We start from the raw sequence: 15,293 nt of genomic DNA, 5'->3' as shown, positions 1-15,293 counted from the left end.
TAGTCCGGTACTGTCAGAGCCTCTCAGGAGACAGCTATATCAGGCTCCTGTCAGCCAGCACTTACAGGGATCCACAATAGTGTCTGGATTTGATGATTGAATATAGGAAGGATTCCCAGGTGTAGCAGTCTCTAGATTGTCCTTCCTTCAGTCTCTCTGCTCCATAGTTAGTCTCTGCAACTCCTTCCGTGGGTATTTGGTTCCCCCTTTTAAGAAGGAGTGAAATGTCCACACTTTGGGCTTCCTTCTTCTTGAGTTTCTTGTGACAGTTTAATCACAAGATTAAATTACTTTTTACAGCCTCTAGGTTTATAGAGAACTAAGAGGCAACAGTGCCACATAGTGGCCACTGAAGTAATTGCTCTTGCAAGTAAAGGCATCAGGGGTTTAGAAGACTCTGAGTAACTGCCCTGCGAGTGCTATTTGCACTTCAGCATGGGTGAATCCAGACTTGTGCTATAGATTGAATTTCTCACTCTTCCTGCACTAAATGGTAAGGCGTCCCCTGTCACTAACTTCCAAATAATCATCACATTTTGTTCTGTTGCCTTGCTTGGTTCTTTGAGACTCTATCTTGGTATGTACCCCAAGCTGGCCTTGAATTTACTCTGTGGCCCAGGCTAGCCTCTTAACTTTCACCTGCCCAGTGCTGAAATTACAGGTATATTCCCACCACTCCTGATGTAAACTATAATTTTTTGTGTATATATACATTCTCATATAATATGTGTGCAGATGCCCATGTGTTTTGGGGTACAAGCACATGTCAATATGGAGGGCAGAGGAAAACTTCAAAGTGTTATTCTCCAGACACTGTCCAAATTTTTCCTAAACAATGTTGTGTTTATTTGTAAGTGTATGGGTGTTTTGTCTGCATATATGTCTACGTGCCATATTCATGCCTGGTGCTCATGAAGTCTAGGAAAGGACATTGGATCCCGTGGAACTGGAGTTTCAATGTTTGTGAGCTGCCAGGGTGCTGAGAATCGAACTCCAGTTCTCTGGAAGAATCCAGTGCTCTTAACCAGTTAGCCATTTCTCCAGTGCCCCCTCCCCTTGTTTGAGATAGTTCTCTCTCAACTGGCCTGAAACTTGCCAAGTAAAGTGCTGGCTATACAGTGAGCCCCAGCTCGGTCTCTTTCTTAGTGCTGGGATGATGGTACATGTCATTCAATACCACACTGGGTATTGAAATGAGGGATTTGAAATTCAGACTGAGAGCCTCATGTTTGCAAGGCAAGCAAGCACTCCACCTACTGAGCTTTTTTTCCAACCCTACAAGTCACCATTTTGATAGCCTGCTTCGTCTTTCTCAGGAGCATCATTGCCCATCAGCAAGGTATGCATGCTTAGAATAGGGGTGAAGGAAAATACAAACTGCTGGGGTTTAATAGGAGCTGGGACAGACAGAGAAGGTTTGGCCTCATCCAGCAGTGTGTGGGGCCATTTTACTGTGACTTACTTTCTTCTCCTCATCCCAGAGAGAGCCTGTCTTTCCTTCTATCAACATAATATTTGTGGGGACAAGATAAACAGAGGGAATTGCAAGAGCTGTACAACACTAAAGTTTATTTACATTCTTTGTATTATATCTGATCTACCCCGGGTATAATGAATATGGTTAGTCCCCTAGATAGCATTATGTCGTTTTCGGCTTGGTCTGGGTATTCATGAACTCAGAAACTCTGACTGGTCACCAGTCTGGGAAAGGAATGTGCATGTTATAATTTCACAAATGTGATTGAAGGCAAAGAGTCCCCTTTGCTCCCTATTATGCTGGCAAATCAGGGGTGCTTATCTTCTAAGGGAATGGTGATTTCCAAGTGACAGCACTGGATTGGATTAATAATTCAGCAAGCAATCTGAATGAGAAGATGCCTCCTTCCTTTTGCTATATAGATTTGCTTTACACATGACTGTGCACATCAACAAGAATAACTTTTATTTATAAGAACATAATTGAAAATGTGATGTCAGACATTACCCTTATTAAATATTTGTGGGACATTCTTGCAAATGTAATAAAAAAATAAAATTAAAATGCTGGGGAAGAGATGAACTCACTTGCATCTATAGCTGATATAACCCCCTAGGAAACTGGAGGAACTTAGCAGAAAACGTTAGAATTGAGGCTTTGATTGATGGTGGAACATGAAAGAAATTTGCATAAAATTGACAGCTCTTCACTCTCCTAGCAATAACCAGCTAGAAATTTCATGAAACTCTCATTTATAATCTACCTTATTTTATAGAGAAGCTACAGGCAAGCTTAACAAAAAATGAGACACACAAAAATTATGCCATGTAAGTAAGTGTGGAAAACAAGACCTAAACAAACAAACAAAAAGCATGCCCGATAACTGAACAGGATGGCATTAATATAGACTAGAATGGAGTGAGCAGGGAGTGGGTCCTGGGTCCCATTGAGAAGGCCGTAGATTAGCTCAGAAATATATTAGCCCTGTTCATGGGAAGTCCTGGGCATGAGCTAACCTATAATGGGAAGCATGGGTGGAGTTGAAGGTCCACTCACAGCTGTCCTGCATCCCTGCAAGCCTTGATGGGGTATGTCATCATGTGATCACTGTCCATGAGATTAGCTTTGTTTTTATAGAGGCCAGGCCGACTTCTCCCCAGTGATTACCAGTGAGGTTGAGTACTTTTTTAACAGGTTCATTTAGCATCATCTTCTCGTCCATGGTGGTCAAGCTTACTCTACTTTGTACACCATAGTAGCTTCTAGGCTGTTTCCTGCCCTGAGCAATCCATTTTGTAACGCAGGAATTTGTACAGTGAAACTGATCCACCGTTCCTAATCATACACAGGTTCAGGGCTTGCACGTTCACCCACTTGCAAACTCTTATATGTAATCCAAAATCAATACTCAAGGTGCCACTCTAGCACTTACAGATATGTAGAGACAGAGATGAAGGTTATCCACACAAGCCTCTTCAAGTTGCCTTTGGATGGGTGATAGGTTTTGCTGTCTTGTTCCAGCTTCACACTGTGAACCTAGGAAACCGGAGGTGAAACACATACCTTTCACCCAGTCTATTCCAGAATGGTTTTTTTTCACACTTTTGTGCCTTTCTAAGGGGTTCCACGGTTGCAAACAGTCCTCTAGTGTAGTGCCGAAGTATTTTCAGGGCTTCCAGAAAGCAGTCATGTCCCCTGATGTGGCAACATGTATGAGGGGAGCTTTATGAATAACTCATTCAAAGTGGTAAGGAAGTAACTCCTACATGCACCTGATTTCAGACTTTTATTTTTATTATTAAATTTTATTCATTTATACATTTCAAATGTTGTCCCCCTTCCCAGTCTCCCTTCCACAATTCCTCCATCCCATCCCCCCCTTTGCCACTAAGAGGGTGCTCTCCCACCTGGCCACCCACCTACTCCCACCTCACTGCTCTACTAGCATCCTCCTTCGCTGGGGCAGCAAACCTCCACAGGACCAAGTGCCCCCCCTCCCACTGATGCCAGATAAGGTGATCCTCTGCTACATGTGTAGCAGGAGCCATGGGCTGGCCCATGTATACCCTATGGTTTAGTCCCTGGGAGCTCTGAGGGGTCTTGTTAGTTGATATTGTTGTTCTTCCTATGGTGTTGCAATCCCCTTCAGCTCCTTCAGTCCTTCCCCTAACTCTTCCACTGGGGTCTCCGGGCTCAGTCCAGTGGTTGGCTGTGACTATCTGCATCTGTTTTAGATGCTGGCAAAGACTCTCAAAGGACAGCCATACTAGGCTACTGTCTGCAAGCACTTCTTGGCATCAGCAATAGTGTTGGGGTTTAGCGTCTGTAGATGGGATAGATAGCAAGGTGGGGCAGTCTCTTTATGGCTTTTACTTCGGTCTCTGCTCCCATTTTTTGTCCCTGCATTTCCTTTAGACAGGAACAATTCTGGGTTAAAATTTTAAGATGAGTGGGGGTATTGGAGGTAGTCTCTTCAAGTTCTATCTCCCCTCTGCTGGGTGTTTTGGCTAATGTCATCCCCATTAGGTCCTGGGAACCTCTCCCTTTACTGGCATCTGGGATTTTCTAGTGACCCACTAGAAAATATTTCTACACTGCTACACATTTCTATTCATTCTCCTGACCCTCTGGACTTTTCTCCCGTCTCTTCTCATTCCTCATCCTTCCCTGCCATTTTTCCATCCCCCTCCTCTCTCACTCCCAAGTCCTTCCCTCCCTCTACCTCCCATGATTATTTTATTCCCCCTTCTAAGTAAGACTTAAGCACATTTTGGTCTTCCTTCTTGAAAAGCTTCATATGGTATGTGAGTTATATTGTGGGTATTCTGAGCTTTCGAGCTAATATACCTTTATCAGTGAGTACATAACATGTGTGTTCATTTGGGTCTGGGTTGCCTCACTCAGGATAATATTTTCTAGATCCACCCATTCATCTGCAAAATTCATGAAGCCATCGTTTTTTAACAGCTGAGTAGTACTCCATTGTGTAGATGTACCACATTTTCTGTATCCATTCCCTCGTTGAGGGACATCTGGGTTGTTTCCAGAGTCTTCCTGCTATAAATAAGGCTGCTATGAACATAATGAAGTATATATCCTTATTATTATATATTGGAGCATCTTTAGGGTATATGCCTAGTAGTGTTATAGTTGGATCTTCAGGTACAACTATTTCCAATTTTCTGAGGAACCACCAGGTTGTTTTACAAAGTGGTTGTACCAGCTTGCAATCCCATCAGCAATGAAGGACTGTTCTTTCTCCACATCCTCGCCAGCATCTGCTGTCATCTGAGTTTTTGATCTTAGCCACTCTGATTGGTGTGAGGTGGAATCTCAGGGTCATTTTGATTTGCATTTCACTGGTGACTAAGGATGTTGAACATTTCTTTAGGTGCTTCTTGGCCATTTGAGATTCCACAGTAGAGAATTTTTTGTTTAGCTCATACCCCATTTTTAAATAGGGTTATTTGGTTCTCTGGAGTCGAACTTATTGAGTTCTTTGTATATTTTAGATATTAGCCCTTTATTGGATGTAGGGTTGGTAAAGATTTTTTTCTCAATCTGTAGGTTGCCATTTTGTCCTTTTGACAGTGTCCTTTGCCTTACAGAAGCTTTTCAATTTTATGAGGTCCCATTTGTCAATTATTGGTCATAGAGCCTGAGCCATTGGTGTTCTATTTAATTAACTTTCCCTTGTGCCAATGTGTTCAAGGCTCTTTCCCACTTTCTCTTCTAGTAGATTCAGTGTATCTGGTTTTATGTGGGGGTCCTTGATCCACTTGTACTTGAGCTTTGTATAGGGAGATAAAAATGGATCAATTTACATTCCTCTACATGCTGACTGCCAGTTGAGCCAGCACCATTTGTTGAAAATGCTGTCTTTTTGCCACTCGACAGTTTTGGCTTCTTTGTCAAAGATCAGGTGACCATAGGTCTATGGCTTCATTTCTGGGTTTTCAATTCTATTTCATTGATCTACCTGTCTGTCTCTGTGTCAATACCATGCTGTTTTTATCACTATTGCTCTGTAGTATATCTTGAGGTTAGGGAAGGTGATTCCCCCAGTTCTTTTATTGTTGAGAATTATTTTCACTATCCTGTTTTTTGTTTGTTTGTTTTGTTTTTTGGTTTTTTTGTTTGTTTATTTTTTGCTATTCCAAATGAATCTGAGAATTACTCTTTCTATCTCTGTGAGGAAATGAGTTGGAATTTTGATGGGGATTGCATTGAATCTTTACATTGCTTTTGGTAAGATGACCATTTTTACTATGTTAATTCTGCTGACTTATGAGCATGTGAGACCTTTTTCATCTTCTGAGGTCTTTGACTTCTTTCTTCAGAAACTTGCAGTTCTTGTATAGATCTTTCACTTGCTGGTTTAGAGTGACACCAAGATATTTTATATTATTTGTGACTATTGTGAAGGGTGTTGTTTCCCTAATTTCTTTCTCAGCTCATTTATCATTTGTGTAGAGGAAAGCTACTGATTTGTTTGAGTTAATATGATATCCAGCCACTTTACCGAAGTTGTTTATCAGCTGTAGAAATTCTCTGGTAGAATTTTTGGGGTTGCTTATCATATCATCCTTAAATAGTGTTAACCTTGATTTCTTTCTTTTCATTTTGCATCCCTTTGACCTCCTTTTGTTGTCTAATTGCTCTAACTAGAAATTCAAGTACTGTATTGAATAAACAGAGAGGAAGTGGGCAGCCTTGCCTAGTCCCTGATTTTAGGGATTTCTTCAAGTTTCTCTCCATTTAATTTGGAGTTGGCTACTGGTTTGCTGTATACTGCTTTTATTATGTTTAGGGATGGGCCTTGAGTTCCTTATCTTTCCAAGACTTTTAACATGAAGGGATGTTGGATTTTGTCAAAGGCTTTTTCAGCATCTAATAAGATGATCATGTGTTTTTTTTCTTTGAGTTTGTTTATATAGTGGATTATGTTGATGGATTTCTGTATATTGAATCATCCCTGCATTGCTGGGACAAAGCCTATTTGATCATGGTGAATTATCATTTTGATGTGTTCTTGGATTCAGCTTCTGAGAATTTTATTGAGTATTTTTTCACCAATATTCATAAAGGAAATTGGTCTGAAGTTCTCTTTTATGATGGGCCTTTGTGTGGTTTAGGTATCAGTGTAACTGTGGGTTCATACAACGAATTAAGTAGTGTTCTTTCTGTTTCTATTTTGTGGAATAATTTGAGAAGTATTGGTTTTAAGTCTTCTTTGAAGGTCTGATAGAATTCTACACTAAAACCATCTGGTCCTGGGCTCTTTTGGTTGGGAGACTTTTAATAACTGCTTCTATTTCTTTAGGGTTTATGGGACTGTTTAGATGATTTATCTTATCCTGATTTAACTTTGATACCTAGTATCGGTCTAGAAAATCATCCATTTCATCTAGACTTTCCAGTTTTGTTGAGTATAGGCCTTTATAGTAGGATCTAATGATTTTTGACAATTTCCTCCACTTCTGTTGTTGTGTCTCTCTTTTCATTTCTGATTTTGTTAATTTGGATACTGTCTCTGTGCCCTTTACTTAGTTTGGCTAAGAGTTTATCTATCTTGTTGATTTTTCTCAAAGAACCAGCTCTTGGTTTGGTTGATTCTTTGTATAGTTCTCTTTGTTTCTACTTGGTTGATTTCAGCACTGAGTTTGATTATTTCCTGCCATCTACTCCTCTCGGGTGTATTTTCTTCTTTTTTCTAGAGCTATCAGGTGTGCTGTTAAACTGCTAGTATGGGACCTCTCCCATTTCTTTATGAAGGCACTCAGAGCTATGAGTTTTCCTCTTAGCACTGCTTTCACTGTGTCTCATGTTTGGGTATGCTGTGCCTTTATTTTCATTAAATTCTAGAAAGTCTTTCATTTCTTTCTTTGTTTCTTCTCTGACCAAGTTATCACTGAGTTGGGAGTTATTCATCTTCCATGAGTATGTGGGCTTTCTGTGGTTTTTGTTGTTATTGAAGAACAGCCTTAGTCCATGGTGATCTGATAGAATGCATGGGATTGATTCAATCTTCTATCTGTTGAAGCTTGTTTTGTGTCCAATTATATGGTCAGTTTTGGAGAAAGTACTATGAGGTGCTGAGAAGAAGGAATATTCTTTTGTTTTATGGTGAAATGTTCTGTAGTTATCTGTTAAATCCATTTGGTTCAAAACTTCTGTTCATTTCATTGTGTCCCTGTTTAGTTTCTGTTTCCATGATCCATCCATTGACGAGAGTGGAGTATTAAAGTCTCCCACTATTATTGTGTGAGGTTCAATATGTGCTTTAAGCTTTAGTAACATTTCTTTTACAAATGTGGATGCCCTTGCATTTGGATCATAGATGTTCAGAATTGAGTGGATTTTTCCTTTGATGAGTATGAAGTGTCCTTCTCCATCTCTTTTGATAACTTTTGGTTCAAAGTCTTTTTTATTGGATATTAGAATGGACACTCCAGCTTGTTCCTTGAGACCATTTGCTTGTAAATTTTTTTCCACCCTTTTACTCTGAGGTAGTGTCTGTCTGTCTCTGTCACCAAGATATTTTTCCTGAATGTAGCAAAATGCTAGGTCCTGTTTATGTATCCAGTCTGTTAGCCTATGCCTTTTTATTGGGGAATTGACTCTATTGATGTTGAGAGATATTAAAGACCAATGATTGCTGTTTCCTGTTATTTTCATTGTTAGGGATAGAATTATGCTTGTGTGGTTATCTTCTTTTGGGTTTGTTGTGAGAAGATTAATTTCTTATTTTTTCTTGGGTGTAGTATCCCCTCTTATGTTGGAGTTTTTCTATTATCCTTTATAGGGCTGGTTTAGTGGAAAGATATTGTATAAATTTGGTTTTGTCATGGACTACCTTGGTTTCTCTATCTGTGGAAATTGAGAGTTTTGCTGGGTATACTAACCTGGGCTGTATTTGTGTTCTCTTAGGGTCTGTATGACATCTGCCCAGGATCTTCTGGATTTTAGAGTCTCTGTTGAGAAGTCTGCTGTAATTTCGATAGGTCTGCCTTCATATGTTAATTGACCTTTTTCCCTAACCACTTTTAATATTCTTTCTTTGTTCTGTGCATTTGGTGTTTTGATTATTATGTAATAGGAGGAATTTCTTTCCTTGTTCTATCTATTTGGCATTCTGTAGGCTTCTTGTACATTTATGGGCATCTCTTTCTTTAGGTTAGAGAAGTTTTTTTCTATGATTTTGTTAAAGATGTTTACTGGCCCTTTGAATTGGGAATCTTTGCTCTCTTCTATACCTATTATTCTTAGGTCTTATCTTTTCCTTGTGTCCTGAAGTTCCTGGATGTTTTGGGTTAGAAGCTTTTTTTATTTTGTATTTTCTTTGACTTTTGTGTCAATGTCTTCTATGGTATCTTCTGCACCTGAGATTCTCTCTTCTATCTCTTGTATTTTATTGGTGATGCTTGCATCTGTAACTCCTGTTTTCTTTCCTAGGTTTTCTATCTCCAGGGTTGGCTCCCTTTGTGATTTCTTTATTGTTTCTATTTCCATTTTTAAATATTAGATGGTTTTGTTCAATTCCTTCATGTGTTTTATTGTGTTTTCCTGTATTTCTTTAAGGGATTTGTGTTTCCTTTTTAAGGGTTTCTACCTGTTTACCTGTGTTCTCCTGTATTTCTTTGAGTTATTTATGTCCTCCTTAAGGTCCTCTACCATCTTCATGAGATGTGATTTTAGAGCAGAATCTTGCTTTTCAGGTTTGCTGTAGTGGGAGAACTGGGTTCTGATGTTGCCAAGTAGCCTTGGTTTCTGTTGCTTATATTCTTGTGTTTGCTTCTCACCATCTGGTTATCTCTGGTGTTAACTGGCCTTGCTGTCTCTGACTGTCGCCTGTGAGCCTTGTTATTTTGGGCCTCCTTATGTCAGACTGTCTCTGGGTGTGTGTGGTGGGGGTGGGGAGTGGGGGGTCTGGATCACCTGATCTGTGAGCCTAGCTTTGAGTCAGGATAACTCTGGATGTGGACAGGGTGGAGAGTACTGGAACATAGGATCTGCTCCCTGGCACAGTTGGGAACTGGAAGGAAGGTGTGTCTCTGGCAGGGTGGGAGGTTCTGTGTCCTCTGAACCAGGGGGTGGGAGGGTCCCAGTTAGAGCAGGTATTGTGGTGGGGGGAGGGAGATTCACCTTTGAGCCTGGTGATGTCAAAACTCCTGGGGGTCAAGCTGGGTGTGGGTGAAGTGTGGAGGGAACTGGAATCTGATCTCAGACTTCTAACATCTAGACATGTAAAAGAAAATGAATTCTGCTGCTTAATGCTCACTGTATATGGTATTTTGTTATAGATGTCAGAGCTGAGACAATAGAATAATCCTGAAGTGTTAAAATTATCTGATGAGACAAGGATAGAGTATGCCACTCCAAAAACATCTTGCTCTCTCTAGCCTTACACCCCCACCTCTTTGACAGAAATGGCTAGCTATATTTCTCATTGTGTCTTATAGTCATTATCACTACCTACCAAAAGCAACAGAATTAATCTCTTTCTTAAATGTGAAGTCTTTGTGAACAGGCAATTCCCTGTCCTTTTGATCTTTTCTTCTTTTGCTCAACTGTAGTAACCCAAGATGGTGAAATGCTTCCAAAATAATTTTGAATTAAACTAAATGGAACTCTGTGTAATCAAATATTTCTGACCTTGCAGTCATCTGTGGTCCTTCAGATATGACGTAGCAAGCGCATACCCATGCTTTGAATCACTGGTCTCTGACCTGGACAAGATGACCTGGGAGTCATTATTGTTGACTTACTTTGTATTTTTATATCTAGATTGGCATTGAGAAGGGAACATGGGATTTCCATTCACGTTTTCAGCTGTCTAGCTCTCTACCAACTGGACAGTCTGTCTGGAAAAGAACACAGGGGAGAAGTGGGAAATGGGACCACATTATTGCTATTTGATGAGGAGACACTGGCCTTGACATCTGACTTCATTAACATTTTCCATCAGAAAGGGAGGTGGGGTTGGAGAGATGGCTTGGTAGTTAGGAGTGCTTGTTGCTTTTCCAGAAGACCCAAGTTCAGTTCCCAGTACTCTCATTGGATAGCTCACAAGTACCTGTACTTTGAGCCTCTGAGCATCTGACATCCTCTTCTGGGCTCTTTGGATACACACAAATGGCATACATGGACACACACACACACACAAGTAAATCTTTTAAAATTATATTTTCAGGAAAAAAAAGTTCTGATAATCATACTTAATCATTAAAAATTGCCCCAACCTCTTATAAAAGTCTGCTTTCTAACAGGCTTTGCATTCAGTTTAAAGGCCCTAAAGCCCCAGTATATGCAAGTTCAACCAGAGCAGTGGAAACAGAACCCACCGGAGTCCTGTGTCAAAGGCCGTCACCTGCTCTGCAAGCAAATCACAACCCACACCACCAGGTGAGTCCAAGAGAAAGAGGAGCCAGAGAGGAGCACGGCATCTGCTCTGTAAGCAAGCACCAAGGCTTGCAAAACTAATTAACCCATACTAATGTAATCAATGAAAACTATGGAGTCATGCCTTCAATCATAAAATATTGCATGTTTTTGTTTGTCTTTTGAGACATGGTCTCTCTTTGTAGGCCAAACTGGACTAGAACTGAATCAATCCTTGCACTTCTGCCTCCAGAGTACCAGGATTATAGGTGTGAGCTACCCTGCCCACCCCCTCCCTGGGCTATACAGTTATTACATAAAATTTGGAAAAATAAGTAAAAAAAAAAATGAAAATAATCTGTGTGTACGCATCATTAACATTTCAATAAGCTTCACTCCTTTGAATATTTTCATTTAGACCGTACTTTGAGATGTACTGATTAAACTGTCAAAGTGTCAATGTAAATTATATTGTGAACATTTTTTTCCATTGTCAGAATTCCTCAAAAACATCTGCATAGTTATTTAAATAGACAGAATGCTATTCATTTAACTCTTTTTTTTTTTTTTTTGACATTTAGGTTGCTTCCAATTTTTACTGTAATTTAAAATTTACTTTTAAAACTTCCTTTCATTATTCTTTGTGTACAGTTTACCTATTGTCTCCCTACAATACATTTCTAAAGTAAGATTACCAAAAAAGGTCATTGAAAATATGTTTAAGGTTCGTTCATCATGCTTATTGTAAAATTGCCTTTCAGAAAGTTATACCAGATCACGCACCCAGAAAATCCAACTCCTAGCTCACTGGAACCTGGCTAAAGCTAAAATTAACTATTGCCACATTTTAATTCTGCCAACTTACAAGAAAGTAAAATATAATTTCACTTCCCTTTATCTTTCTCAACTTGGCATTATATTTTATCCCTCCCCTTCCCCACCCCTTTTCTTCTGGAATCTCATTTTGATATGTCAATATATTTAAACTTTGCCTCTTTCAGCATGACAGAAGCAAACCTTACTCCCTTCAGTCTTTTGAAAGAATGATTTGCTTTATGGATTTTTTTTTCTTTGTAGTTTCTTGTAGTTTTAGCTCTCTGGTAGAAAATCAAATGATTTTTAAGTGTATTTTATTTTTAATATGCTTTATCTTGATATTAAATTTTTAAATTTATCATGATTTTATTTTGATTAATGATAAGTGACAATAATTTCCTACTCTTGGGTTTTTTGTTTGTTTGTTTGTTTGTTTAAACGGCCCCTTCCTTGTCAATCTCCGTATCACTGTTGACACACACTAGAATTTTCATGATTTTAGAATGTGCTGTCCTGTTTCCTGCTCAATTCAGTTGCTTCTCATTGTGTGTTTACGTGAGATATCACTTGATCTTCTGGCTTTATGATACTTATCTGTGTAGTATATAGCAAGAGTCTCCCTTTTATTTTTCAGCTACTCTATTGAACTATGGTTGACATAATAAAAGTGGCACATATTTAATTTGTACCACTGTGGAGTGTATGGACAGGTATATGTCCATGAAACCAAGACCACCATCATGGCCATGAAATGCCCAACATCTGCCCATCATCTCCTCAAGCTTCCTTTCAGCCCTATTCTTGCTATTGTTCTTGGATTTATTGTTATTACAAGTGTGGGATGTAAAAATGTGACAGATGTCTAGGACTTACTTATTTTCGATTAATACAACTCATTCCATATACTACCACCTGCCTATTCCTTCCATTTTTTGTTATTTTTTTTATGCTGCTGTGAAATAATTATTCTTCTAGAAGAATAACAAAATGTTCATCATTGATGCAGTCTAATCTTCAGGGGGCCATCAGGGAGTGATAATTTATAACACTTTTTAATAAGTTTACTAATCAAGGGAAAAGATTAGTTTCCACAAGACAGCTGTGCAAAGTAGAACCATGCCTAGAGAGTGAGCACTGTATCCACCAGTGTCGAGAGGCTTGGATGGACCCAGGTGTTCTGGGGGACCATCAAGGGATCAGAGACAGCCACCACTCATGGTGGCACCCAGCTAGCTCCTCTGTGGACGCATAGAAAGCTGGTTGCACCTGTGTGAGAACTAGGAAACGGCTACCCTGTTTCCTGGTTCCAGTGAGCTTCCGGAGCAACTGCCCCTGCTTCTATACAGGCTCATTTCACACTTTACTGGTAACTTATTTTTTCCCTGAGGGGGATTAAAAGAGGCCTGCTATGTTTTCCTCCCTTCTTAGCTTGTTCTTGTTGATACTTTCTCTATCCGATCTAGTACTTTCTCTATCCCAATCTTATGCTTGTAGTGCATTTCTGGTGCTAATGATTTTATTAGTACAAGCAAGATGGTGAGTCTGAAGTTTAACATACTGTACCTAAAATTTAGCTCTTTTCAGCCATAGGAACTTTGTCCCTCGTTCTCTAGGGGTAAACTGTTTGGGGTAGATCTTTGCAGTCCTTTTTCTCTACATTTGTGGGTGAGCAGCTGTGTATACATTATGTGTAGATCTAACTCTATTAAATTGACAACCCCGAAACCTTTCACACGTGTACACACAATTTTATTTACTGCATCTAATTTTAAACAATTGAAAACAACCTTAGGAGCCTGGGAAAGGGCTCAGTGGGTCAAGGCACTTGCCACATAAGCTAGACAGCCTGAGTTCCATCCCAGGAGCCTCTCTTCTGACCTCTACACAAGCACCATGCACACACGTGCCCCATCTCTGTGATGAATACAAAATTAGTTAATAATACAAGTTTTTAAAATAAAAAAAAAACAGTTTTATGTTCTTTAATAGTATCTAGCCTGTGAACATCATTGTATATTCATATACAGAAACCTAAAATGTTTGTCAATTACAGAAAAAAAATGTATTATATGATGATATGGATGCAAAAATGTTCATAGTTTTTTACATTAATAATATAAAGGTCACTACTTAAAATCTGTGCTTGAATATTTAAATGAAAATAACAGGGCCTGTGACTCAGAAGCAACAGAGTCTACACCAACAAGAAAGGTGGCTGCACATGTGTAACTAGCTCATTCTCCTCTTTCTGTGGTTCCTGCCCCCATCCACAAGTTTGTCCATCTGAGCAGTGCCCCTCTGGGCCCAGACCCTCTCTAGGTCCTTTGCAAGAGGAGAGGAAGCTTCAGAGTAAAGCCATAGTTGCCTAGAAATGTAAAAATGGGGAAGCCCATGTCTTACCCAGATGGGTGGGAGCTGTGGGAGGGGTCTCTGTACTGTATCCCAGAGCTTGGACCAGGCTGAGTTGGGTCAACAGAAATCCTCGTGTGGCAGCTCAGGAAGCAGAATGTGACATGGTAAAGTACCATGAGGAGGTCCCAAAGAAGAGTAGAGCCACCGCCATTCATTCAAAAGATGGTGATTTCAAAGGGAAGTAATGACTGTCAGTAGATGCCAGGTAGGAGAAAGTGAAGAAAGATGAAGTACAGCATTGATGGAAAAAATAAGAGGCTTAGATCAAAGATTAAAAGGACCCAACCATTTTTTTTGTGGATGACTCTGGAAGTAGCTGTTCAGAGATGCAGCTAGTGGGGGCAGAGAACTGTTGTAATTTACCCTTCATACTTTAGTATTATATACTAATATATATGAACATATTATAATATAAAATACTAGTATTCATATAATTAACTTTGTAAATTAGGCTGCATGACTACATTCTTCATAAATTAATATTTGCATCATTGTTCTTAGACATAAATCCAAACATCAGCTAGTTTGTAAAATACTGTATTTTATTTTGGCAAAAAAAAAAAAAATACATCATTACTGTGCTCAAATGACAATTTTTTAAATGTGCTTAAGTTCAAACTAAAAAAATCATTTTCCCAATTTCTTGCTTTTCTAGACCATAGTCAACATTAAGAATGAACTATGGAGGACCCGTGACTCTATCAATGCTCTGCACAGGGAAAGAAGGTACGATTCACATGTAAACATCCCAGAAGACAGGGTCTCGTGTGGATATGTGACAGCAGCTGAGACGAGCAGGAGCTCTGCCCTGAGCTTGCTCTCTATGCTTTTATAGAGACATTTTCTATAGAAAGAACAAAACTCCCTTCAATGTGACATTAAAAACAAAGCAAAACAAAACAAACAAACAAACAAATGTAATGCTGAGTGAGTAGTTAGGCATAATATCATCTAGCTGGGTACAGTACAGTTTTACCCTTGATCACCTGAGGTCATTACTTGAAAGAAGGGTAAGAGGGGCTGTGTAGATGCCTCAGTTGACAACATACTTGTCACATAAGCATGCTGACCTGACTTTGATCCCTAGGATCCACATGTTGGAAGGAGAGAACTGACTCTTGCAAGTTGTCCTCTGACTTCCATGTGCTCACATGTCACATGTGCACACACACACAGGCACACACACAATCAATCTCTCTCTCTCTCT

General features: G+C 39.5%; 1 protein-coding gene across 1 annotated transcript in view; it reads left to right on the top strand.

Moving 5' to 3' along the window:
• Dytn (dystrotelin) overlaps positions 1–15,293 on the top strand; it is a 64,355-nt gene that overhangs the window by 30,562 nt on the left and 18,500 nt on the right. The window contains exons 11-12 of the mRNA XM_031368847.1: positions 10,747–10,882; positions 14,742–14,812. Coding sequence (XP_031224707.1) covers positions 10,747–10,882; positions 14,742–14,812 — 207 coding nt within the window. The remainder of the gene's footprint in view (positions 1–10,746; positions 10,883–14,741; positions 14,813–15,293) is intronic.

Source organism: Mastomys coucha, unplaced genomic scaffold (assembly GCF_008632895.1).
Source record: "Mastomys coucha isolate ucsf_1 unplaced genomic scaffold, UCSF_Mcou_1 pScaffold14, whole genome shotgun sequence".
Classification (NCBI taxonomy): domain Eukaryota; kingdom Metazoa; phylum Chordata; class Mammalia; order Rodentia; family Muridae; genus Mastomys; species Mastomys coucha.
The sequence above is the reverse complement of the archived record's forward strand: the minus strand, read 5'-3'. Positions and strand labels throughout refer to the sequence as shown.